This window comes from Scomber japonicus, chromosome 20, assembly GCF_027409825.1.
Source record: "Scomber japonicus isolate fScoJap1 chromosome 20, fScoJap1.pri, whole genome shotgun sequence".
Classification (NCBI taxonomy): Eukaryota; Metazoa; Chordata; class Actinopteri; order Scombriformes; family Scombridae; genus Scomber; species Scomber japonicus.
Genome location: NC_070597.1, coordinates 13,718,414 through 13,744,117, shown reverse-complemented (window position 1 = coordinate 13,744,117; position 25,704 = coordinate 13,718,414). Strand labels below are relative to the sequence as shown.

The following is a 25,704-nucleotide window of genomic DNA, read 5'->3' as shown; positions in this document are numbered from 1 at the left end:
AGGATGAGATTATTAGTGGAACACCAGACTGTCAGGTTTTTAAACCCACGTGTGCTCCAAATAAGTCCATGTCATGATTTATTTAGAAAATATAAAAAATGTAAAAATATATTGTTTTCAAAGAATTCAAAACAGCACCATAAAGGTCTGACTTCAGATGTAATTCCCTTTGTAAACATCAACATTTTCAGAAGTAACTGTAATTTAAGTACACATTTTTTTCTCAGTAAGTACAGTTACATTTATTTATTTTAATTAAATTACGCCCTTACATATAACTAGTTACACCTATGGTTACACCCCAACACACAATAGTAATGCAATACAGCGCCTCACCTTCCCTTCCGGACCAGTGGGTGGCGCTGTAATATTAGCTGCAAACATCCGCTATAATAAAAGAGAAGAAGACGATAGTTGCGGGAAAACTGAAGCGAGTGATTCCTGCTGTTCTTCTTACCTTCATACTGTAAAGGTAAATTTATAAACAAGTACTTTTTTAACTTAAATCCAGCGACCTTTAAAAACCCGTAATCGACTTTGTGAGTTCAGCTGTTGTTCAGTCGACGTGTTGCCGTCGATTGTCTCAACCTCAAAGTCATAAAGAGAGCATTGCTAGTTTTGTAACCTCTGTAAACACCATTAGCTATTAACTTTACAACTAGCTAAACTGATGTTTACTTTAATGTCATCTTCAGCTACAACTGTAGTAACACTAAACGGGGTTTTCTAAGGTAACAACGAATGTTAATTACGACTGATTTAAGTTAAATAAATGTTTTCTGTTTTGTATTTTTTGTTACACAATGATGACTATGTATAATCACATAACGTTACACATAGTATTGACTGGTCTGCTAATCCTTCCACTAGGCTATTGCTTGACTGATGCATCTTAGAAACCTAAAGATCCCCTCCAGGCATGTATTAGGAGATAAAACATATTCTGTTTGGTGCGTCTGATATGGTTTTTCCTCCAAAATAAAAGTACAAATAACACGTTAAAATCTTTTAAATCTACTCATTCTCTCTCAAATGCAGAAGCAGTGAATATGCAAATATTGCTAATTTTACAAGTTTATTTCTGGACACAAGCTGCCTCCTGTAATGCAAATTTACACTGTAGTCTGAGTCTCACTAGATGTACACTGCAGACTTCAAGTTTCCACATCACATCAAAAAATTACTAATATGTTTCTTACTGAACCGTTATTGGCTTCCGAACTAGTTGCAATGTCATAAATCTTGCTTGCAAGTCCACCCCTTAAAATGTGATATTCAATGAGTGCAGAGAAACTTTCCACGTTCAGCAGATGGATGTGAAAACAGCCCTCTAGTGTGAAAATCTGCACATCCATCATTCTGCCAAGTGAAGCTCAAACTTCAAGAAGAAATACATATTTTTGAGTGGTGGTGGATTTTAATATTTAAGTAGCTGACAAGACTCATTTCAGTTAAAGTATCTGTGTTCAATTCCTACATATTCCAGCAGCCATGCAGGGTGTCAAGCTGATAAATATGCATAAATATGCATGTTGTAGGCCACCCTTAACTATTAGCCTTAGTAATCTGCTGTTGACATAAATCATTAAAGCTGGTAACCTGGAAAACAAAGCTGTACAGTAGATGAGACATGACCAAAGTACACATGATTATACAGCAGTCATAACTTTAGTCTGACATACAGTTCATCACATAGAGCAGGTTTTCTTTATTTTTTTCACTAAGTTTTGTTTCACCTTATTTAGTTTAGTCAACTATAGAGTATTTTAAAATGTACTAATAGTGACAAAGGGAAAATCATATTAATTCATCATTACATTTTTAGTATGTGTCCAGCTGAGGAATATACATAACTATGTATTTTTGTTTTAGTAGTTCTCTGACAGCTGCATATCATCTATAATCTGTGTATGTCCTCTGATTTTTTAATGTGTATCTCTTTAAAAGAATACCATGAAAACCCCAAATGCCACAGAAGTCAAAAGGGGGATTGCAGTCCTTTGGGAGACTCTGCAGTGCCCCATATGGTGAGTGTCATTCAGAACAAATAGATTTATTAAATAAGTTAAATCCATTTTCTGTAGTATTTTTGGTAAATTATGAGATGATGATTGTCATTTAGAAAAACTCTCTTTACTTACTTCATACTTTCTTTCACCATTAGTCTAGATTTAATGACTGCACCTGTATCCACAAAGTGTGACCATCAGTTTTGCAAGTAAGTAACACTTTTTATGTGATTGATGTAAACATTTGTAAATATTTTTAAATGTATTAATCAGAAATATACATATTTTGGTATTCCACCAGCTTTTGTATGTTGAAGCTTTTGGACAACACCAAACAAAACAAAGCCAGCTGTCCAGTGTGTAAAGCCAAGATAACAAAAAGGTTGGACATCACCAGTACTATAGCATATTGAAAGTTCATTGTTTTTAATACTTTACTACATTATATTAATAACACATGTTTTTTGACTCGTGCAGGAGTTTGCGTGAGAGCCCAGGGTTTCAGAGACTTGTAGCAGGATTGCAAGACATGATACAGGCCTATGAGCACGACACTGGCACAAACTGTAAGACTACATCACTGATTTCTTGAAATAACTTGATGATTTGCATTAAATAATCTCACATTATTTTTTTTTACATTTTCAGACTTTACTGGAATGTCCCAACAAAAAATACAACCAGGGTAAGACACAATTGTAGTCCATTGTACTCATCCTCAGTTACTCACTCACCTCAATTTTAATTGTAGCGTATGGATTTTCTTCTAACCAGTGTCACAGATGCTGAAGCTAATAAACAAACATGCAATGGTTCATCCGGAGACACACCTGGTACTGACCCTGACAACGTTGAAAGTGCAAACAATGATGATCTTCCAATGTCCCACTCTTCAACTGTAGCAGGTAAAATCTTACAGGCCTTGTTTTGTAGGTCATCTTTTTTCAAACTTCGAAACATTTGTCTTATTTGCTTTTATTTATAGGTTTTTTAAATAGTAATTTAGAATAAATGGTATTATTAGTGATTTCGGGGGGAAAAAGTCATTTTAAACGAATCTTGATTAGGGTGTAGCTAAAGTTGATAAGAACAGAGTTATTAGGCATTGTTGATACATTATGCTTTTTTTTTTTTTAAAGTGTAATTGAAGGTTATGAATTTGTCATTTCATTGTTGTTTTTTAGCCCAGAATGGATTTGCAAGGCTGATGGGACTTGAAGACACAAGTCCCTTGACGACAGAAAATGAAGGTCTGGATAGTGGCCTCGGTGGGGCCCTTCTAATTCCAGAAAATAAAACACCCAGCCCCACCGATTACGCAGAACCACTAGAAACAGAAACATCAGAAGTTGTTGAAAAGGCAACCTTAACACACAGAACTAGAGGCAAAATGAGAAATGCCAAATTGGAGGAATCCTCGCTTCTTCTAATTCCAGATGAGACAGAAAACCAACCTAGAAGACGGTCCTTAAGGAAGAAGCAGAAAGTTGATTTGGAACCTGAAACAATTTTAGAGCAGAGACAGAAAAGAAGTGTTGAGAAAGTCGCTGAGTGGCTCATGAAAGTTCCAACTGAGGAAAGTCTGGAGTTAGAGAAACCTGCTGAAGACACCTGTGACCCAGACGACTCTGACAGCGCTTCTTCCACTTCAACGATAAATGTCAAGCTACACTATAGTGACATGAATCCAAAGAGAGAGGATCGTGCTAAAGCGCTTGAAGAGCAGGTGTTCGGGGCTGTCTACAAAAGAGGCCGAAGAGGGAACAGAACCACCTCTCCTCCACTAAATGCTAACCCCTTAACTAAAGAAACAAAAACACCTGAAAAAGTATGCAAAGGAAAGAAGAACAGAATAATTTCTGCTGATTTTGTAGAGAAGTCCAGCTCTGAAGATAAATATGAAAGTGACATGGAGGAAGAGCAAGAAATGACAGGGCAAATAAATGATACCTGCAGTGAAATTTTTAAAGAAGCAGAAGAGATCGTCACAGAGGAAAATAATAAAAAGGAAACCAGAGACAAATATGAGGAAGAATTGAACAACATTCCAGAAAGAGATGATGACAATAATGGCAAAGATGAGGTTCCCTGTCTTGTGTCTGATATTGAACCACCTCAACCAGGCAGAAAGTTGAAGAAAAGGATGCGTGATACTCGTCAGCACGTTGACAGTGATTTGCAAGAGCAAGCTAAGCCAAACATGGAAAGTTCTGAACAAAAGAAAACTGACAAGAGGAAAGGTAAAAACACAAAGTCAGAAAAAAGCAAGTCTGGCAGAGTGGTGAAGCCCCTTGTTCTGGTTGGAGTTCAGAATGGAGAGACCAGTCCTATAACTAGACAAGTAGAAGAAGAAATCCAAGTTCATATTGAGAATTACCCTAGCAGTGACGACCACGAAACCCCCATTATGAGGAGCACCAGGAGAAGCAGAAGGCTTCAACTCTTTGCCGAGGAAGTCCAGGAAGGTCCCAAGAAAGCACGCGCTCCAAAAAACTTGAGAAAGAGTATACATGACAAAGACAGCAGTGATGCAGAGCAATCTGAGGATGCTAAAGGTGCTATATCGTGTAATTCGGCCTCACCTAAAAATGGAAACTTAATAAATGGATGCATTTATGATCAAGATATCGGAGGAATTGAAAACATGGAGTTTGGTGAAAGAACGTCTTCTCTGAGGCCAACGGGAGATGTTACATCTGTCAAAGAGTCCATTGTTCTGTCCGAGGCTGTAGAAGATCCAGCACTTGATAGTGATAATCCAACTGATGAATGCCCAAATAACATTCAGTCGCAGACTGTAGCTTGCAAGACTAAATGTGCCATAAAAGAAATTGAGGAGGATAAGAATGACAGCGAGCTGGACACAGAGCAACTGCTCAAGAGCTTCAAATCCACAAAAAGGAAATCTTTCCATCTTGGAGGTCCAGATGTGAAAAGGAGCAGAGGTTTAGGTGACGAAAATGTGCATGAGGAGAGAAGTGATAGTGGTTCTGGAGTCAAAGGGGCAAAACAGCTGAGAAACCCTGACGTAACTAATTCACCTGTGTTAAAAGACAATGACAACTCATCTTGTAGTGATTGGATCCCCCCATCTAACTCGTCCATCCTGACAAGAAATAGAGTCTCCAAAAAAGGAGATCAATTGGTTGAAGAAGTCCTGATCCCTGAAACGAGTAGCTCTATTCAGTGCAGTGCTGGAAACTTCGGGAACAGTGTCAGTAGTGCCCTCAGCCCTAATAAAGTGTCAAAGCATGAAACAGAGATTCCTCATTTTTCTGTTGTACCTCAGGTAGTAGATTCCGGGCTCTGCTTCAGAGCTGTTGAGTTGTCTGAAGGTGGTGAACGTGAGGAGCTAAATGAACCGACGAAGTGTTCTCAAATCACAGACAATGAGCTTAGTTGTACTGGAAGGGATGCTGAGAAAGTGAAGGAGATGAGAGACAACATTTCACTGGAAAATTCAGCTGTCTCTGGAAAACAGAGTCCAGACAATGCAGCAGAGGGTTTCCTAAATGCAGAATCATCTTTAACTCCCGACGGCCTTGGAATACCAGTTGTCCAAGTGAGCCCCGAAATACAGACGAGTAGCCATGGAAGTGAAGAGCTCAGCATCCATTCATCCGTCAAGAGCAAACTGAGAAAGAAGAAGAAGAAGAAGGCTCAGAGGCTCGAGTCTTCTCCCGAGTCTGATTGCAGCGGAGCCAAAGAAGAATTACCAACTTTGACCCAAATTTTTGGAACATCAGCTCCTCCCTCCGCAGTGTGCCTGGATGACCAGGATCAGGCAGACTCCAGATGTGAAGATGCATGTGTTACAGCTGATGAAGCAGAACAGCTGAGCCGTCCACCTATGTGCCCGAGCCCCGACTGTGTTAATTCCAGCCAAGCGTCTGTGGACTTGTTTGGCACACCAGATGAATGTAAGTTGATCCTTATTAGCTGAATCCAATTTTTAAGGCTTCGTTTTAAAGTTTTGCAGCATGCTGAGACAAAGCAATGCAATAAATCTTCACTTTTGTTACAAAGATGCAGAAGATGTGCAAGCTGTGTTGTTTTCCCACTTTAAAAATGTATGTATGGGGAAAAAAATGCTCAAGCTTTCCCATTCAAAGCAATTAGATTTTTTTCTTCTCTGCAGGTGATGTTCCAGTAAATGACTCCAATGTTGTTGAGTCATCACAATTCTCAAGCGATGTCCTTGTCACTCAGGTAGATATAATTATGTTCTCAATTACTTTCTTTTGTTTTATATATAACTATAAATACATTATTTTTTTAAGTGGATCTAATTTAGTTTAGGGACAGGGCTTGTGATTTGTCAAAGTGAGATTTTCCATTAAATCTAACATGAGAAATTCACAAGTTTGCCTATGTGCTTGTTCAGCATTACTCAGTTTCTTTGTGCTTTCAGGGATGCACTTTCACACTATGTCCTACAGAGGGCAGCCAACACATTTTCTGAAACCAAACCTGTCAGCTCCAGGATGACATACTACCTCGCTCAGTAAAAAATGTCCCCCTCAGCAGCTTTCTGAATTGCATTTCATTTACGTTAGAGGAAATGCAGTCTAGGAGATGATTCTTGTTTTCTCCCTCATCCATCTTCCAGTGCTCCCACTTTTATCTGTCGACTGTATTTGACTGGGAGTTCAAGTTTCATGCTCCGGGGTTTAAAAAGGGCCCAGAATTACACACACATCTCAGCAAACAGAGCGTTGGTATTTTTGCATTGTGTGTTTGCGCACACATATGCCAGAGTTAATGTAGCTGGGGTTGATACAAACTGTAATCAATGCACTTGGGTTGTAAACTTAAAAGATAAAATTCAAAGTATGAGCCTTGTGTAGCAGCGTTAAACATTCAGATTGTATTTTCTGTGATTAATCTGCAACACACTCTGATGCTGTGCTGACTTTGCAATAAGTAAACCTAACACATCATGACTATTAAGGAGCTGAGATTTCTTCTAAACAAACCTCAATTGAAAGGACTGTTCTCCCTTTTGCTTTCTAACCTCCTTCATATACTTTAAATCACAGTAACTTCTCACTGGCAGAAGAAACACTCACTTACATCCAGTAATGACTGACTGTATGAGTGTGGGTCTCTCCTCACTGATTGACATTTGTTATTGTTTTGCAAGTCATCCAGGATGTGTCCCTCTATGATTTTGTAGTAAAAGTTGCATTGTAGCATTCCTTCTTTTCTTACTGCTATCCTTTCTCTCCCTTTGTATTTTACTAAGTGGTATGACTCATTTGTAATTATAAGCATCTGTTCTTTACTTTGTTTTGTTCTCTTGTAGCAAAAGATAGAAATGCAGAAGGAGCTGTTTAGGCTGGAGAAATTGATGGCTCTGGTGTCAGAGGTGCTTCAGGAGAAAGAGGACAGCCCCAACAGCAAAGTCCCCTCAGAAACACACCCGAGCTCCAAGACCACAGGTAAGCAGATAACAAATGTTGAACTTTTCAGAAATTACACAATTAGTCAATTAATCAGTTAGTTGATTGACACTTGATTAACCATTCAGATTTTTTTGTAATTTCTTGAACAAAAATTCACTCTGTCCTGTCTCTCGAATGTGATTATTTGCTTTTTTTTTAGTTCTTTATACTATTAAACTTCTTTGAGTTTTGGACTGTTAGCTGGGGAGCTTTTTAAAGACATCAATTGAGCCTCTGGTAAAGTAATTGAGAAAATAATCCGCAGTAATGAAAATAATTGTTAGTTGTAGCCCTACTTTTTTTACTGCTGCTTTATAAGGCTTAAATTCTGTGTATGTTGTATTATTGGTATTCAATGTAAATATATTCTAATTTTATATAAAGTGCAGATCTGTGTGTGTTATAACTATGTTATATCACACAATCCAACACAACCCAAACTTAGGTCTTTTATTTTTTAGTTCAACTCATGGATTAGATTGATTGATGGGAGCTGACCTAAATGTGATGATTGATTTTTGTCCCCAGGCCCAGATGTGCACAGACCCCTCCCATGTGACCAGGGTGCAAGGCAAAGTTCAGACAGGTAAGTAATGACTTTTAACGTGAACTTTTAGCACTACTGTGTAGAAATGTTTACGTTCAGCTAGAATTTCTTTCTCTTGCCAACAAGCGAAAGTGAAAATCCACAAAACAGTGAAGTAAATTAAATGGAATAACCACAAATTAACCATCTTTTCATAGTAAGTAAATGAGTTACCATGAACCGCAGTAAAATGGACTAAGAAACCTTAGAAATTTTAGAAAAGAAACCTTAAATGATAAGAAGTATAATTATCAGTACCATAACAATTTGCAGGAAAAATAACACAGGCAGGTGTTTAAGGCTTTGCTGCTTCATCTCTGTTCAGGAAAAATGTAAACTGTTACTGAAACAACAGGCATCAGGTACAACCACAATCAAACCGCAGAAATGCTGACTACCATGGCTCACGTTCAGCAGGAGAGGAACATGAAAGCTTGCTTGCCCACATGAAGTCATCATTTGCAGACCACAGGAAATGATTAAAGGAGCTGATAGCATCGCAGCCAAATGATACAGGATTTGGACAGTTAGAAACCGGTTGTAGCATTGTCATTCCTACAGGGCGGAAATTCTTGAGGTTTCCTTCTGTTTGTCTGTGGGATAATGTGTTTGAATGATGAGGAGATTTGTAGTTATATAACTTGTGCCAGGTTCTGCCTGCTCGTATAATGGATATTTATTCTGTATTTGTGGTTGTCAGTACCTGCTAAGTAACTTTAGGTAACTCTGATGGTATTCAAATTGAAATACAAAACAATTTGTGACAGGAAGATTATTCATTCAGGTAAGAAATGATAGCAGAAAGTTTTTCTTTAATCCAGGTATGTCAGTGTTTTAGGCTACAAAGCATGTGACAGTTCTTATTATCAAACCTGGCTTCAGTAACAAATCTAATTAAATGATATCTGCCTCAGTGCTGTGCATTTCTCTCCTGAGAGTTATATACATTGTTAATACATTTTAAATGGAGCTATATTTCAATATAGCCATATTAAGCAGAACAGTAACCGGAGCAAGTGGCATGTAATTAGTCTCTTTCAGCCTGTAACTGAAGGAGAAAGTTAGCGGGTGTCTGTGTGATGCTAGTCCTGTTCTCTCTCAGGGTGATGCATCTCAAGAGGACAGGCGGATAATCTCACTAATGAACCCAGAATCTGCTTATGCTGTGGAGAATAAAAAAGTCATTACTGACTGCATCTTATATGTCATTTAGAGCACTTAGAGAGAAACTTGTGTTGTCACAGTAATTTATCTCTCCCGCTTGGCTGCACCCCCCCCCCCCCCCCCCCAACCTCTTGCCTTGCAGGGTTCTAAGTGCCGTCCTCCAGGCTAGAGAGAGAGAGGGGAAAGCTGGAGAGAGACAGCAGATAAAAACAGAGGGGCTTAGCTTTACAAGACAGGAGTTTGTGCTCTAAATTAAAAAGCGCTGGTTCCATGAGCGAGCTGGTGAAATTGGAAAGAATGTTTGGCCCTGGAGTATATGACAAGCTTTCAATGTGCCCTTATCACTTTGGTACAGGTAATTTAAATGTAGGCTTGTTGCCAGTTGCCAGGCTTACTAAAGTGTTTGAGTGAAGAAATGAACCCAAAAGAAAAGTTCCAAAACTTTGGATATAAAGGGAATCAATCAAGTTGTCTTTTATCCCTGATAAATCAATTCTGATCTGATATTTATATGTTTCTTCCTCATACAACTACATAGTGCACATTTACTGTGCAGTAAGACAGCATGGGGATAGTGTGTCTTATTATTTTGCCTCCACGCAAACACATTGGATTTAAAATGAAATTATGACTATGAGCGTAAATTTCTGTCACTCAGGTTTAGGGATGAATAATCCCCCAATTTCAGGACAGTGCAGCAGGATAATGACAACTTTTCCTTTAACCTCCAAACAGTACAATGTTGCTGACTGTCCATGTCATTTACCTGACATCAATCTAACTTATCATGTGTTTCATTTGAAGCAAACATCCATTGAAATAAGCAACAAGTGAGAATGTCTGCAGTGCAGGTGTGTTAGAGCATCGCCAAGAAAGATATATCTGTAGACTTCATGTAGGCTGTGCCCAAAAAAGATTATCAGGGACCATATGTGAAATACTGTCTGATGTAAGCCTGGGCGATAAAACGATAGTAATATGTAGGGGAGATAGACACTTAACAATCAATAACAGCAAGCATGAAAAGCGTGTTCCCTTTCAGACTCATAAACAAGCTATCATACCTTTAGATAATGGAGCATGCTACAAGTGGCATAATTCAATAGGTGTGTTGATTGGTTGCGCCATCGACATGTGACATAACAATAGAAACAGTGTAGTGAGATAATGAGCACAGACAGTGAGTGAACTGTTGATTATTAAAAATACATCATTGAAAATGGTAAGTAATTGTCAATATTGGTTATTTATTCTGCTACTTTTTTTCAGCTATATCATCCAGCCATAGTTTGATGGTTTAATTCAGTCAATTGTATCTCATCTTGTTACTTGTGTCCCCTTAGATTTGTATGACTACTGTGTAACAAGGTACCTGCTTCACTGCCCATCTGGTGTGAATATAAACACCATCAAATAAATGAGGAGAGTCAGCACTTATAGTTATTGTTTCATTTCATATCCAATCTGTTTGAGGACAAAGTCAAAACCACAACCACGTGTCACCGCTCCAATACTTTGTCACTGCATAAATCCAGTTAGTCATTCCCAATTCAGTTTAAATAGAGTTTGGTAGCACATCATTAAAACATACATAGATCACAGAATGTTTTAGGTGTGCAGAGGTTTTTGTAGTTTTGTGTTGTGTTGCGCACAGGGAGTTCTCAGTCTGAAGCTGTTATGACTGGAAAGTTTGGTGAGACTTGAGACTTATCTACAGTTTTCAAACAAGAGCTACACTTAAGTAAGCTAAGTAAGTGGCTCAGGGGAGAAGACACCTGCACAAGCTTAATATAGGCACTACCAATCAATATAAAATCACCTTGATTGGCCCAAATAATGGTTTTACAGGTCAGCACTGGACATCCCTGCAGTTTCTTTGACAATTAAAGGTACTATCTTCACCATGTTGTCTCTTTTCCTTCATTGTTAACACAAGTTAACATACATGTTGTCTCTTTTGCAGGAATGATGTTCCTGATGCAGGACGAGAGCCTGATTCACGACTATGTGATGGTAAAGGTGTGTCAAAGCATGGCGGCATTGCAGAGATGGGTAAGGCTACTGGTGTGATGTCAGAAAATGTCTCCATGTTTTGTTTTTGAAAGCTTGAATGCATTTCTAACGTCCGTTTTTTTATTATGTGATGAGTCTGCACTTTTCCATTTGGTTTGTCCAAATACACACAAGGAGATCTGTATGGAAAACTGCCACTTAAGGATAATAACTCTTTATCGCTTCCCATTATGTTTTATGCACGGCAGCAAGGTTTAGTTTGATAAGGTTGAGCTGAGTTCAAGAGGTTCATGGTTGCCTTTATGTGCCAGATAACCAAAAATTGTGATCATAATGTGTTTTAAATGAAAGGAAATGTCTCCGATTAGAGGAAGTTTCTAATTTTCTCTTTCTCTCCCTCTTTCTTCAGCCGTGCAGCGCTCCACGCACACAGGGCCGAGTGTAAAAGCCACCGGAGCCTCCAAAACACCTAGTTCAAGCTCAGCAGCCAAAACAGTAGTTTCACCAGCAGATGGGCAAGAGAACAAAGAAAACAACACTCCTGAGAGAGACAGGAGTAAAGCTAAAATGGTGCTAGTGTCATCTGGATTAGAGCCCACTGAACAGGTGTCCACTCAGTAAATAAATCTGTTCATTGAGCACATTTAATTGTAGGATACATTAACCAGTCAGATTCTGCTGTCTACAGATAATGGTGAAAAAGTTTGCCAAGCGTATCGGTGCCCGTGTGGTTTCCCGGGTGACGCCAGAGGTCACGCATATCATAATGTCCACAGGTATGTACGCACATACAGTACAAGTGTATATATATGCATTGCACTCATGTGACTGTATGACAATAAATGAGTTAAAAGTGTTGCTGTAACTGAATTGGTCCACTTTAATTAAGGGTTGATAAGTGTCTTGATAGACATTAAAGCAGGTACATTGGCTCTTAAAGTTACACTTCAGATCTTTCTAGTTCCCCTGTTTAAATATTTTTTCAAGCGAGAACATTTCCATTTTTTCTAGAGGAACATTTTCTTATAACATGTAGTTACAGCTAGTTTTGTGCGTCTTTTTAAAGCACTCCTTGGAGATAAGCTCTCTGTTTCTCTTTCACCCACACACCAGCTCCTCCATTCATCCGCTCTATGCTAATTACCCTCTCTGATAGATTATTTTCAATTTCAAAGCTCGCTGTCTCCAAAGCACCATATTAACTGTCACTGTTTAAGAAACCTTTTTAATGGCAGCTGTTTCCCTGGCAACCAAAAAATGGGAACGCTGGGCCTCTTGATCTTTGCGGTTAAAGGTTGGAAAGGAGCAGGAGATGTCCCATTCGACCTGTTAACAGAAAATAATTTAAAATCATAAGTGTGTTTTGTCTTGAATACAAATCATTGGGTAATTACTATATTTCCTGAAGGGGGAATAACCCCTGACCCAGCTGATCAGCCATGGGTTATGTCTGTGCGGCTACCTGCTGCTCTAGGCTGCGTTCATGTGACCTGTTTGGCGCAGTTTAAATGAACTCTTCATTCAGTTTGGATAGTGAAAAGGCTAGTAGTCAAACAAAAAGCTGACTTACTGGTCCCCAACCTTTTTGGCTTATGTCCATTTAAAATGAAGCAATGTCTGCCAGCGACCTTATGTTACAGGTTCAATATATCAGTGAGCTGTTTAAAAGTGATCCTCTCTTTTTAAATGGTGTAATTTCATTTTAGAGACCTGAAAGGTTAAATCTGTTTAACTGTATTTAACAAAAATGTATTTTTACAAAGAAAAAATACAAGGCATTCAGAAAGTACTCAAACCCTTTGACTTTTTGCTCACTATTAAGTTGTAAACTTTAGGTAAGTTTTTTTTAAATGACAAGATTTTTACTCATTAAACTACAAATGTACTAAGAATTTAAACTGAAATCTCTCATTTTTAACAATATCTGAATTTGCAGATTACTTTTTCATCATCTCGTGACACTTTTGAGGGGTCTCAACCCCCATATTAGGAAGCCTTTATTTAGACCATATGACTGCTGCCAGACCTTCTTAAACTGTGTCCAAAAACTCTGGTCTATTTTGTTTGTTTGTTGTTTGTTAGAACAAAAACCAGACCAAACGCAGTATGAAGTTATTATGGATATGTGACACATGGAGAAACTCACAAGCTAAGCTGAACAAATTAACCCAATGTGTTTGTTGATCACAATAACCATTTGGCCCCCATGTTGTGCTGTTTTTGCCACATGCTGTGATTTATGACAGATGAAGTCCATTTGCAGTCGCGAATAATAATAAATAATTTTTCTTCAGGCTTTACTTGTTTATCAGCTAATATGATAAATTTGGAGTATTTTCTCTGAATAACTAAACGTAGTAAAGCAGGATGTTGTTTGGCATCACAGTAAAGTTTTTATAATTACTACTCATGTTATCAGACTGTATTTGCATATTAGAGTATGTTTTCCAGTCTGTGTCACCTTCATGTGTCTCAGCTGGTATTTCCAATGTGAGAATGTGTACTCCAGAGCTCCACCACTTTGTGTAACCTCATGAGTCAAACAGTAAATTCCTCTGAGGCTTTTAGGTTGATGTATGACAGCAGAACTTAATTAAATAACAGCTGAAATATCAATTATTTTTTTTCTTTTTAAAGCAAGGTGTATGTGCCGGGGGGGTTCATGTACTGTTTTTTGCTCATATCTCTGTTTCTTTTCTTTTCTGTGCCAGATGAACGACTGGTGTGTGAGCGCACGCTGAAGTACTTCCTTGGCATTGCAGGCAGGAAGTGGGTAGTGAGCTTCCAGTGTGAGTACAACAGGACTTTGCTGTCATGCTCTTTCACCGATGAGTTTTGAACAATTACTCAAAATACGAAGCATAAGCTAATGATGGAGGGATATGCCGGGATAAAAGGGGTGTTGCATTATACAGTAGCCACCAGAATACTGGTTGTGCTTCTGACAATAAGCTCATATAATTTTTTTCTGCTTTCCTCTCTGCAGGGATTGCTGAGTGCTTCAAACAAAAGAAACTCTTAGATGAGGTAGGCTTGCCTGCGCGCTCCATGAATTTGCACACCGATGATTCCTTGTTACATCTTTGTATGTCTCGATGTTGAATTAAGGCTGCATGATGAATCTCTCCATGTGGTTTGCAATGATACCTCATACATTATTTGTCATCCATTTGCTTTTGCAATCCCTGCATATGGTTCTTTACTATGCAAGTACAATCCTTTGCCAAGATTAGTTTTGTATAGTCATTAATTTAAAGTTATTTCCATCACATCTAATCCAGTCTGTAAACATTCCTATGTATTGCAGTGTGTATGGAAACATAGTGAGACTCAATATTAAGATGAACACTGTCACACTGAAGAATGTTCAGTGTGCTTGTGAATGGGGCTGCAACAACGAATCAATAAAATCGATAAAAATCGATTTATTAAAAGTGTTGGTAACAAATTTCATTATTGATTCATTGTGTCGCGCGATTTATTTATTTTTTTGATTAATGCATTACTCGCCAAGTCGCAGAGCAGTTCAGGCGCAGCTGAGCAGAGCTGGTGTCCACCCGAAATCATCTAAAGTGTAGGAGCAAAAAAACTAGAAAGTGTGCGGCATCCTGCTGAGGTTGGCACGAAGCGTGCAGGTGCATGTATGCACACGTATAAAACGATGGGTTTTCTATCACTTTTGTGCGTCATGTCAATGATATGATGTCACTGTGTGGATCATTAACCTTGTTGCAGTGTGCTCCCTCATTCTAGTTAGTGAACTGTCAGCTTCTACCTGCTCAGATCACAGTCAGCAGTAGGAGATGAGGAGAGCAGCAGGGAAATCTAGCGCACAAAGTTTGTATGGTAGCCTACTGATGAAAAAAGTATAACTGGTCATCACAAAATAAACCACATTTCATATTGTTTATATGTAGTTTCACAGACACATTGTGGTATTTTTTCAGGGTTGTGTGTGAAAATCATTCAGAATAATATCAAATCAGTCAAATCATTGCAGCCTTACTTGAGAATAATGGCCTCAGTAATAAAAAAGATAATACCAGTGGGAAATATGTCATAACATAATGACTAACGCTCAATAAATTTGCTGAATTTTCCAACAGACTATCTTTGAAGTTAGAGGTGATGTGGTGAATGGGCCCGACCACCAGGGCCCCACGAGAGCTCGCACTACTGACGATAACAATGTGAGTCCCTCACACACTTCACAGGACTTTCTATTATATAATGCTTATTTGATCTACAAAGTGTCCAAAGGTAAGAAGTGCAAGCAGGGATCTCCCTGAAGAATGAAATAGTGATTATATATCACGCTTTGCTTTCATCCGCAGCTGTAATGTTTTATTTCAGCATTTGATACCTGCACATTGAAACTGCATGTGTAGATTTTTTCTCTTTACACCTCACAAGTTCCAACAAGAGAAAAGTCTGGAAACATTCACTCAATTGATGTATTTAAATATATTACATACTTAAGTCAGCATTTGAATAATGATCATCTTTTCTCCAAACTAGTTTCTGTTTGGAGATTGGAAACAGTGACAGCTGGGCTATCCATACATTCATCCTATTTGTACTTTTTATGTAATAAAATGTCTTTGTCAGCAGCCATGTGCACATTAATCTCCTTTTGTATCAGATTTAGCAACTAGCTCCTTTCCACCTTCAATCAGCAGTAGGAGTCTGTCTGACTAAAACTGTCAGTCCTGTTCTGCAGTTTTTAGTTTTATGTGTTTTTATGACTTTAACAACATCTGTCCTCTTTCCACGCCAGTGCCTAGAAGAAACTGTCATTTTGCTCTTATGTGGCAGCACAGCAGTCATAGACAGGAAATGTAGTGACGAGGGGAATGGCTTGAAATGATTTTGTGTGACTGGCCTTGAGGTTACATGTTGATCACTGGACTTTACTTTTACTAAACTGTAGATTGTAGAAACATTAGATGGAGTGAAGAGGCACCAGTCAGCCAATCAGGGATCTACCAGTTTCCACAAAGTAGACTACTAAAAGAGAAGATTGAAAAGACAAAAAACATATTAAAGAACATTATTTAAGAACAGAACAGTCTGAACACCTAAAACATGCAAATAACAGTCATCTGTTTTTGTGAAGAACACTAATAATCATCAATGACTTAGTTTATTAATAATAATTATTGTCATCCACACTGTGTAAAAATGCACAAGCTCTGACCACAGAGAATATTCTATGAAGAAGGGAAAATAAAAATCCTCAACACCAGACAGTTTCCTCCTATTGCACCAGCCTCTTAGCTTGGGTCCTGTTGTAAAGAGGAATGGTAATTTTCCTCTTGGTGTAAGGCCAGTGGGACCGGTTCTGTTGCCACTGAGGGGGAAAATTAGAAACGGCTAGATGTCATGTTGGCCGTATCGCTGCCTTTGAAGAACCTCTGCTAATTGAATTAGCTAGTCATTTCAGGCTTATTTAAGTGGCTTCACCACAGCCGCGGCACTTTGATGGAGCCAGACAGATAGTCCTGTTCATATTCACTTTCTGTCACCTGCACCACTGTGACAAACACAGACTAACAGATGAAATGGAGTGCCAGGGAGTCTGCCCAGAAAATCAGTCAAAGCAACTCTGTGTGTGTGTGTCTTTGTTTGTGTGTGTGTGTGTGTGTGTGTGTGTGTGTGTGAATGAGTTTGCACTTATATATGGCTGGTGTACACTTTATCACATCACCCACTCTAATACCTCCTCAAGGACATTAGGTGTTGTCTAAATTAAAAATCTGCAACAGAAACACTTTTTCATCTCACCAAGCACCTCTGGCTAATGATCATTATGGACAGACAGGGAGGTGTGAGAAATGAGTATTTCTCTCTCCAGTAGCTCCGACATTTATCCTCCCCAACATCCAGGCAGACACTGTATGAGACTGTCGGTAGCTACCATGGTTCAAGGAAACAATTTTATATTCCCATTTCAAGCAAGCTTATTGACCCTGAGTGCAATAAAACAATGTGTCCCTGGTGTCGGGCGGGCTTAAAGCGTGATATTACCACGGCGAGGGGCGGCTCTGTTTGCTCTTTTACATTCAGCTCATCCTTGAATTTACAGTGAGAGCAAAAAAAAAGAACAAGGTCTGTGTGGTTTTATTTTACACAGTAAGTGAGGAATGCCTGTTATAAATTGTGGAATATGCTCTGCAAAGTGTTTCAGCTCTACCAGTGAAGAGTTCAGAAACACACTGAGCAGCAGTGGTGAAGTCGCTCACATACTGTGTTATTGAACACTGTCCGAAGGTTAAATTCACTGAATTAAATGTTCTCTTTGGCTTTACCGTGGAAGTTTTGCAGACATTGCACATTTGATTACATTTTTCCTTTACCTTATTTTTTCCTCTTTTTTTCTTTTTAGCTGCTCATGAAGGACTACCAAATCTGCTTCCAAGGACCTTTTACAGACATGACTACAGGTAAACAGCAACAAGATGACAGACTACAACTAGAACTCGAGGAAAAATGTCATTTCTGATCAGTGTGAGAGAGGGAAACACTTATACCTGTGTACTTACTCTCAGTCTCGCTATCTGGAGATTTAGTAGAAACGACCAGTACTGGAGTTTTAAGGCAGATTTCATTGAAATTTTAGAAATTAAAAACTCAGACAACAACTGCCATCTTTTTGTCTGTTTACATAAGCACAGAACATTATCAATTGATTAGGTGCCCTTAAATGTGGTTATTAGTAGTGTAATTTAACATTTTGAGAAATTAGTCACTTTCTTGCTGAGAATTAAAGGAGAGGAGTCATCTCATACTGGTCACCAGCTGAGACTTCAGGAAGTCACTGCACTGAACAGATTACACAAACAAGATATCAAGTGTCAATCAGTGCGCTTTAGAGGTGCTGTTACCTTTGGACAGAGCCTGGCTAGCTGTTTCCCCCCTTCATGCTATTCTACACTAACTGGCTGCTGGCTGTATATTTATATTTAGCAAATAGACATGAGAATGGTGTCAGCCTTCCTACCTAACTCTTAGCTAGAAAGTGAATAAGCACATTTTCCCAAAACAGCTATCACCTTTTCTAGATAAACTATGTTCAAGATATTTACTGATTGGGACAATTTACAACCTAGACGAACTGTATAATAGAAACATTGGTTCTAAATGATAAAAAACATTTTGTTGTTGTCTTGAAAGTGTAAACTGTATTAGCTGAACCATTTTTTCCCAAAACTTGCACTCCACTTTGCAAGTGTATTGCTATGACGTTACATTAATCCCTGCTTTATAAGGTGAAGTAGGCATGTCTAACTCCTAGTTCATAGACACTATCATCCATGCTAGTAGAGAGGTTGCATAAGATGAGCAAGTTTTTGTTCAAATAGAATAGATCTTTATTGTCATTGTACATGAAAGTACAAAGATAAAAACATTAATACTAGGATAAAAAATAAAAAACATAAATACCAAGCACACACCTCACATACAACATGTCATTCAAGTTATTGCAGGATCACCAGGCAGGCACATTTTTTCATGCCTTAAGTGCATTCAGCGACACTATTGCTCTTGGGTAAAAACTGTTCATGAACCTAAAAAACTAAAACAGTTTTGTCCCATTCATTTGAAATTTTCACTGTAGGAGAAACCATTGTAAATTTTCTTTTTCTATTACACCATGAAACGTAGAAAGTAAAGGCTACTCAATAGGTTTAGATACAAATATATCATATGTCACCCTCTTTAAAGCCATCAACAGTTAATGTGATTTTCTGTGTAACATTAGAGCAGTCTTGTTCAGTTTCTTGTTCGTTTGAGAAACACGGCAGGTATCTCAACACCTCAATAATGTCTCTGATTACTGACCACAAACACAAGTATTTTTATTTTATGCCTTCATTTGCATACGCTTTCAAAGAAACTACTGCGAGAGTACCCAAGGTGTTATTTTATGGAATTGTCGCCTTTTTTCCTGCTGCCGTCATGCTGTTTGCTCTGTTCTGTTTTCTGAATCATGAATTACCCCGCTCAACCACTCTTATTCAGTTTTATTGATGTCGGTGTCCTGCAGGACTCCGATAGACACCCACCTCGCTTTAAAGAGAAGGCGGAGAAAAAAAAACACGATAAAAAAGGGCAGCGAGAGTAGCTCACACAGGGTTTTGACTGACTCACAGAACAGCTTGAAACCTATGCTGTTTTTTAACCCCTGTCAGTCTGCCACTAGAGAACAATGACAAGTGATTCCAGCATGTGGGTGGATTGAATACGGACTAAGGAGATGTGTGAGACATTTTTAGTGCAGTGTTGTCTTATTGCACAGCAGTTGCTATGGAGTCTGCTTGCTGCCTCGAAATTATTTCTTAAAAAAAAAAGTGGGATTGAAGTTTCTTAGCCAAAGTGCTTCTACGGTCCGTGTAAATGACGTGAACTCTGGTCTTACAGCTTCTGCACTCCTGTTTGTGAACTTCAGTCCTAATAATAGAAACTGTTCATAGCCTTTCTAATTCATCTCTAAATTCAAGGTTAAGTAGACTTTGGTTGCCCTTCATACAAAACACTGTATGCTTTACCTTTCCAGCACGGATGAATGAACACATAGATCATGGATGAAAGTCTCAGGGGGCACATTGCTCAAAAAACCCACAAGGTAGCATTCTTTAGTTTCCTTCTTCCCGGGGCTCTTAAATGCTCCTGCAGCATCCTCTCGCTGCATGCTGGATCGATGAAGCTTTGCTAATGGGTGGACATCTGCTAGCTAGCACATGTAGTTTAGAGACTTTCTTTTACACAGCACAAGCGTGAGGATGGAGTCTGTTTTCTTCAGCCTGACAGGATCTCATCCATTATTAAAACGCAGAGGTTTGTGTACAGTATGTTAGATGATGAGGTTATGTATAGAGTATGCAGCCAGTTGATTGAGTGTTAAAGGCTACTTTGTTTTGTGTGTCTCTTGAAATACCGGAAAGAGCACATTGTTCCAAATCAGGTTAAAAAGCAGCTGTTTTGACTGATTGTGTGAGATGTACAGATTGATTTTTGAGAGCAGACCTAAGTATTGACCTGTTTTCATCCCTCTGATTAAAGCAAGTCAACGTGAGTCCCCTTGGGGTCTCAGCGGTCGCATGCATTTAGCATTTAGATGTGACCACTGATTTCCCCCAAAAAACTGTCACACATTATCCCACTTACATTCATGTGTATGTTTATTCTAGATGAACTGGAGTGGATGGTGGAGTTATGTGGAGCAGTTGTTGTGACAGATCCACTTCTGCTTGACGGTAAACAGGTAAGGAGTGTCTACCTGTCATGTGATGTGTGATCTTGTGTTATTTTTCTTCACTGCAGTACATTGCATGATTCACTCTGAATGATTCCAGTTCGCTTATGATTCATATCATAAGTATGTGATTTAAGCAAACTATTACCTGCTGTGACTAGACAACTGTGAAGCGCTTGTCTCCACTAGAACTTTAGTTTGCTTATTCACTAAGCTACATAACATTTTATGATTGTTATTTGAATCCTGAGTTTGGTTTTCTGTTAAAAATAGAACACAAATTCAATGGTGTTAGCAAATGCCACATATATTGATTCCAATAAAAATCACAACTCAACAAATAGTCAGTGTCTCAGACCCAGCAACCACTACAACCTAATAAAACAACATTTCAGTCAAGTTTTAAAACTGAGATGAGGGATAAAAATATAACTTTGTTCCAACTTTGCTGTCTGTAATTTGATCTAGTACAGCATACAGTGATATACACATTTATTGAATTATGTTCTTCTATGAAACCACAGAAAAGTTATGCTATTTTTTATGACAAATATTTGTATCCTTGTTGTTACACAGAAGTCCCATCAGCTGGTTATTGTGCAACCTGGATCAGAGTCGCGGCCGTCCACATACAGCAGTGAGTCTTATCAGAGAACACAATTTAATTTTCACTTTCTACTGGTCCTATATCTGAAATGTGTCTCCAAAAGTAGCCTATGACAGACCACACACGTTACATCTCTCTCTCTCTCACACACACACACATAAAGAGCTCATAAACATAGGGATTAGACTGACAGCAGCAGCTGGAGCTTGTTACATAATTCATATATAGCTTCACCGGGGGTTTGAATACAGAGAAAGACATATAGAGTGTGTGGGTCTTTTGTATATATATTTGTATTGTATCTATGAGGACCACATGGGCATTCATCAACAGCAGAAATGTTTGAAATATCATAAATTGGTGATGTATAAAGACATTATCAATAGTATGATATGAGGTTTTGATCTAATCTTGATCCAGGAGGATCTGCACGTACACACGTGTAAGTTAAGCAAGTTTATAGAGAAAGACAATCAATGTTGAGATTACATGTTTGTGCAAATACAATTTAACGTTTAAATAAGCAATAACACGTGATGAATTGTTCAACAAACAGGCATGTGTTTTGCTCTATATGAGGATTTTCACTGTTGTAACATAAATGCTCTCTGACCTGCCTAATCAGTTTTAGGATGGGGCAGCTCCACCTTTTTTATTCTTATTTGTTGATGGAATTTCATGACCTCACATATTAACTGCACGTCTCCACCCAACTTCATAATTGAGGCGATTAAGAGGAAGACTGCTTGCTCAACCTCACCCGACTGTTAAAGTAGTTAGTTAAGTTGACCTCTCAGCTAGAGTTAGTCCAGCTCCACTTTGTTAGCTTATGTAATGTTTCAGTTGTTTTCTTACAAAACACAATGATTTAAGCAGCGTAGCCAGGCTCTCTTTGTTAGCTTGTGTCTGTGAAGGCTTGATGAGCTAACTGAAATTATATCTCCATTTATTTTACAACACTTTCTGGTGTGTTTAGAAAAATAAATGAAAGGGTCAAATATTGTGGTTGGTGCACCTGTCTATCCATCAGCGCGTGGATTTGAATGCCTGTGTGAGGGGCGGTTGAAGAGTGACAGTCCGGTGAAATGGCAGATGCTGCCAGGTTCCCAACAAGAGCGGTGGGAATGATTTGCCAGGAGAGCAAGTGTGAAAGAAGTTAGACAGCAGAGAAATGGCCAAGAGAAAATGTCAGATTGGAGTGGGGGGAAATGTCAAAACAAGTTGGCCACAGAAGAGTGAGGCTGCCATAGCACAAGTAGAGCTGACAGTTTGAACAAGAGGAGCAAGCAAGTGTCTCTGAGCCCCCCACCACACACACACACACACACACACTCTCTCTCTCCTTCCTCCTGGCATCCTAATTTGCACTGCTGCATATTTAATGCAGCTTGCCTTCTTCCGCGTCCTCTGGCACTCACAGCGCAGGTAATCGAGTATTCCACAAGCCTCTCCTCCTCGATCCCCCATTATCCTCCTTTTCTGCACCATTGATTGAAATCACACACACCTCCGTCTGTCTCTCAACCATTCTCTGATGTAATGGAAATGTTTTTGCATGTAGCCATGTGCAGTTGAGGATGATCACACACTTCAAATTATGTTCCATAAGACATATGGTCTGGACTTGTTGGTTCAAGTTATTGCTTTAAAGGAATATGCTGCCTACTTTTCACATTTGCACACACATTCAGATTGGATCAGCATTTTGAAATGAACTCCTTTCTGGAATCCTATTTCTTGTGTTGTTATTCAGGTTATCTTTTAATTATTCTCTCCAAGGTATTTTTCATTATCTGCAATGATAATTGAATGTTTGTCTTTAGGTGATAGTCACAGGGGGATATGCACAAGGACAGTCATGCATTTTTAAATTCTATGTTTATCTTATTTTCAATAAAGCGTATTAAAAGAGCAAAAACATTGTTAGGTTTGATCGTTTTGTGGAGTTTGTTGACAATAAGAAAAATATAAAAGAACACCAGTATGGCTGCAAATAAAGACTCATTTCATTATCGATTGTTATGCTGAATATTTTCTCGAGTAATCGTTGAGTTAACAGGTAAACAGGTAACAACCAATAATCAAAAAACACAAAGATATTCAGTTTACATTTGCAGAAGACACATGCAACCATGCAGTCTTCACATTTGAGAGGCTGAAACCAGCAGATGTTTGACATTTTTACCAAACCCATCCACTAACTGATTCATCAACTAATTAATCTCAGCCATTAGACTAAAGTTTCAATTCTTTTACTATACTGCATACACAAACTTTTTTTCTACTTCCATTATTACGCTCTTTCTAATACCAATACCTGAGAAAGTGAGAGACATTTAAAAAGTATTGAAAGTAAAATAGTATAGTTTTGGTCTTTTCATGGGATTTATTAACAATTAGAAAATAAGCCAGTATGACAGATTTGTCCTTTAGTTGTAAAACAGTGAAATGTTTAAGTCTCAGCAGCTGATCTCATACTGAAGCTAAAGTGTAACACATGGTCTAAGTGAGAAAACATAATTTAATGTCTTATTATTTTCTCCACAGGTCTCTCTAGACAGGCTACAGTTGTGACTCGTGGTTGGCTGTTGGATACAGTGGCAACTTACACCCTCCAAACCTATAGCAACTATACAACATGACCTGTTGTATCATCACTACTATTGTCCTGCATTGTCCTCTCTTGACCCTTTTTTACATTTCCATTTATTAATGTCCAGTTCTGTAATACATTTGTTCTGTAATCCATCTGTTCTGTGGATAAACAGAAAGCACTGTCTTTGTGTTCACTTGTGTTCTGATGTGTATATAAAGTTTAATCAACAGAAGATCCTCAAATCGAGTCTTGTCTTGTTTCTATAGTGCAGGTGTAAGTGCACACATACATGCATACCATACAGTTTCAGACACTGTATTGTTGCGCGGTTCAGCATATATGTGATGTGAATTGGTTTTAGGTCACTGCACTATGGAAGCAGAAAAACAAAGGCCAAGCATAATCCTAAACTTCACAACCTTCATGCTCAGTATCATCCTAGGGAGTTAAAAATAAATCCCATTTTCAGTATTTAGGACTTGATGTCTCCTGTCAGGTATAATGTATTTAAATAAGCTCTTGTCGTCCATGTTCTCTAGTGCTCCTACTGCTGTTACGATGCTGTGTGACTGAAAGCCTGCAGCTTTCCTGAACACAGCCACTATGCTGCAACATGCCCTATACAGTGTTTTCTTGAATTATTGAACAGCCAGTGTGTGGAAATGCAATGAGAGGGAAGAGATTTAGAAGAATGGGCCATATGAGGGCAGGAGAATGACCCTTGTCTGTGCAGTTGTTAGCTTTCATGTAACCCCAAGAGGAGCAAAGGCACAGATCAGACTACATTAAAAATAGCTGAAGAAAATGTAGCTGTAACATTTACTTGTGTGCACTGGGTTTATGGAAGCGTTAATTACAAAGGTACAACCTAAAACGTATTCTCAGATTAAAATCCTCTTGACATATGTGATGGTGATAAAAATTAAGGCTACACAAACAATCATTTTTATTCTTGATTAATCCCCTGACTGTTTTCTTGATAAATCAATTAATCATTGTATAAAATGTCCCAGAAAATGTGACAAATCACAATATTTCATAAAGATAATTTCCTAAAGCTTCAAGCAATGTCTTCAAATTGCTTCTTTTTTTTAATTCTACCAACCGTGTAAAACCCAAATCTATTAATCACAAACAATAAAGAAAAACAGTCAATCCTCCCAACTGAGAAAGTGAAACCAGAGAGTATTTGTTATTTTTGCCTGAAAATTGAATTAAGCGCCTGTTTAATTAACTCAATAATTAATTTAGAGCCCATTTTAGTGGAGGTTAAATATAGCATCAGCCTCATCCACATTATCTGCTCCTAATCTCCATCTTTCCGAAAGTGTATGGTAAAGAAAGTCTCACATCAAAAATCTGCATGGACACTAAGAACAAATAACTTCAACAAAGAACATCCTCAGTTTAACCCTTTAATGACTGAAAGTACATAATCTTATTCTACTAATGAATAGTAAGCCTCTATTATCAGACCTGGTTTGCTAACAAGGTTTAACAGTTTAATGTTGTTTGTAACTAAAATGTTAACATTACAGGAAATGAAACTTCCTGACCTGACCTCATTTCACCCACACTTGTTTTTCAAGCAGCTAAATGTTAAGTAATAAACGCTTATTCCTTGATTGTTAATTTTCCCTTCTGGCAAAAGCATTTCTTGACTACTTGCAGCTTAAGTGCCACTGGCCTTTTCTGCTGCTATTGTGAATCTAATTAAAAATAATCATTTTGTTGCACTCTAAATACCAGTGGGTTTTAACATTCACTTTTAGATATGCAGTCTTTTGTTTCCAAATGTTAAAAACAAACAAATCATGTGAAAGGAGTACATACAAACTGTAAATTCTAGGTTTTGGAAAGGGTAACAAAAGGAGCATTTCAGGTCCATTTCCTGCCCACTTATATGAATATGCAACTGTTCCTGCTTTTAAAATATCAGTAATAGTAATATCAGCTAATTAAAGACTGGCTGTGAAGTTTTTAGAGAAATGGTTAAGTGAGAAAAATATAAGTTTCTTTGCATTGAGTA

General features: G+C 38.3%; 1 protein-coding gene across 1 annotated transcript; it reads left to right on the top strand.

Moving 5' to 3' along the window:
- The first annotated feature begins 425 nt into the window (after window positions 1-425).
- On the top strand, window positions 426-23,854 carry LOC128381104 (breast cancer type 1 susceptibility protein homolog). The gene is made up of 22 exons (XM_053341056.1): window positions 426-472; window positions 1,948-2,027; window positions 2,165-2,218; window positions 2,311-2,391; window positions 2,487-2,575; window positions 2,658-2,694; window positions 2,784-2,914; window positions 3,194-3,798; window positions 3,889-5,929; window positions 6,148-6,218; window positions 7,315-7,450; window positions 7,982-8,039; window positions 11,167-11,255; window positions 11,626-11,822; window positions 11,905-11,992; window positions 13,928-14,005; window positions 14,203-14,243; window positions 15,323-15,406; window positions 17,602-17,659; window positions 20,408-20,481; window positions 21,049-21,109; window positions 23,627-23,854. The coding sequence occupies exons 2-22, from the start codon at window positions 1,954-1,956 to the stop codon at window positions 23,719-23,721; spliced, it is 4,242 nt and encodes a 1,413-aa protein (XP_053197031.1). The 5' UTR covers window positions 426-472; window positions 1,948-1,953; the 3' UTR covers window positions 23,722-23,854.
- The last annotated feature ends 1,850 nt before the right edge of the window (window positions 23,855-25,704 follow it).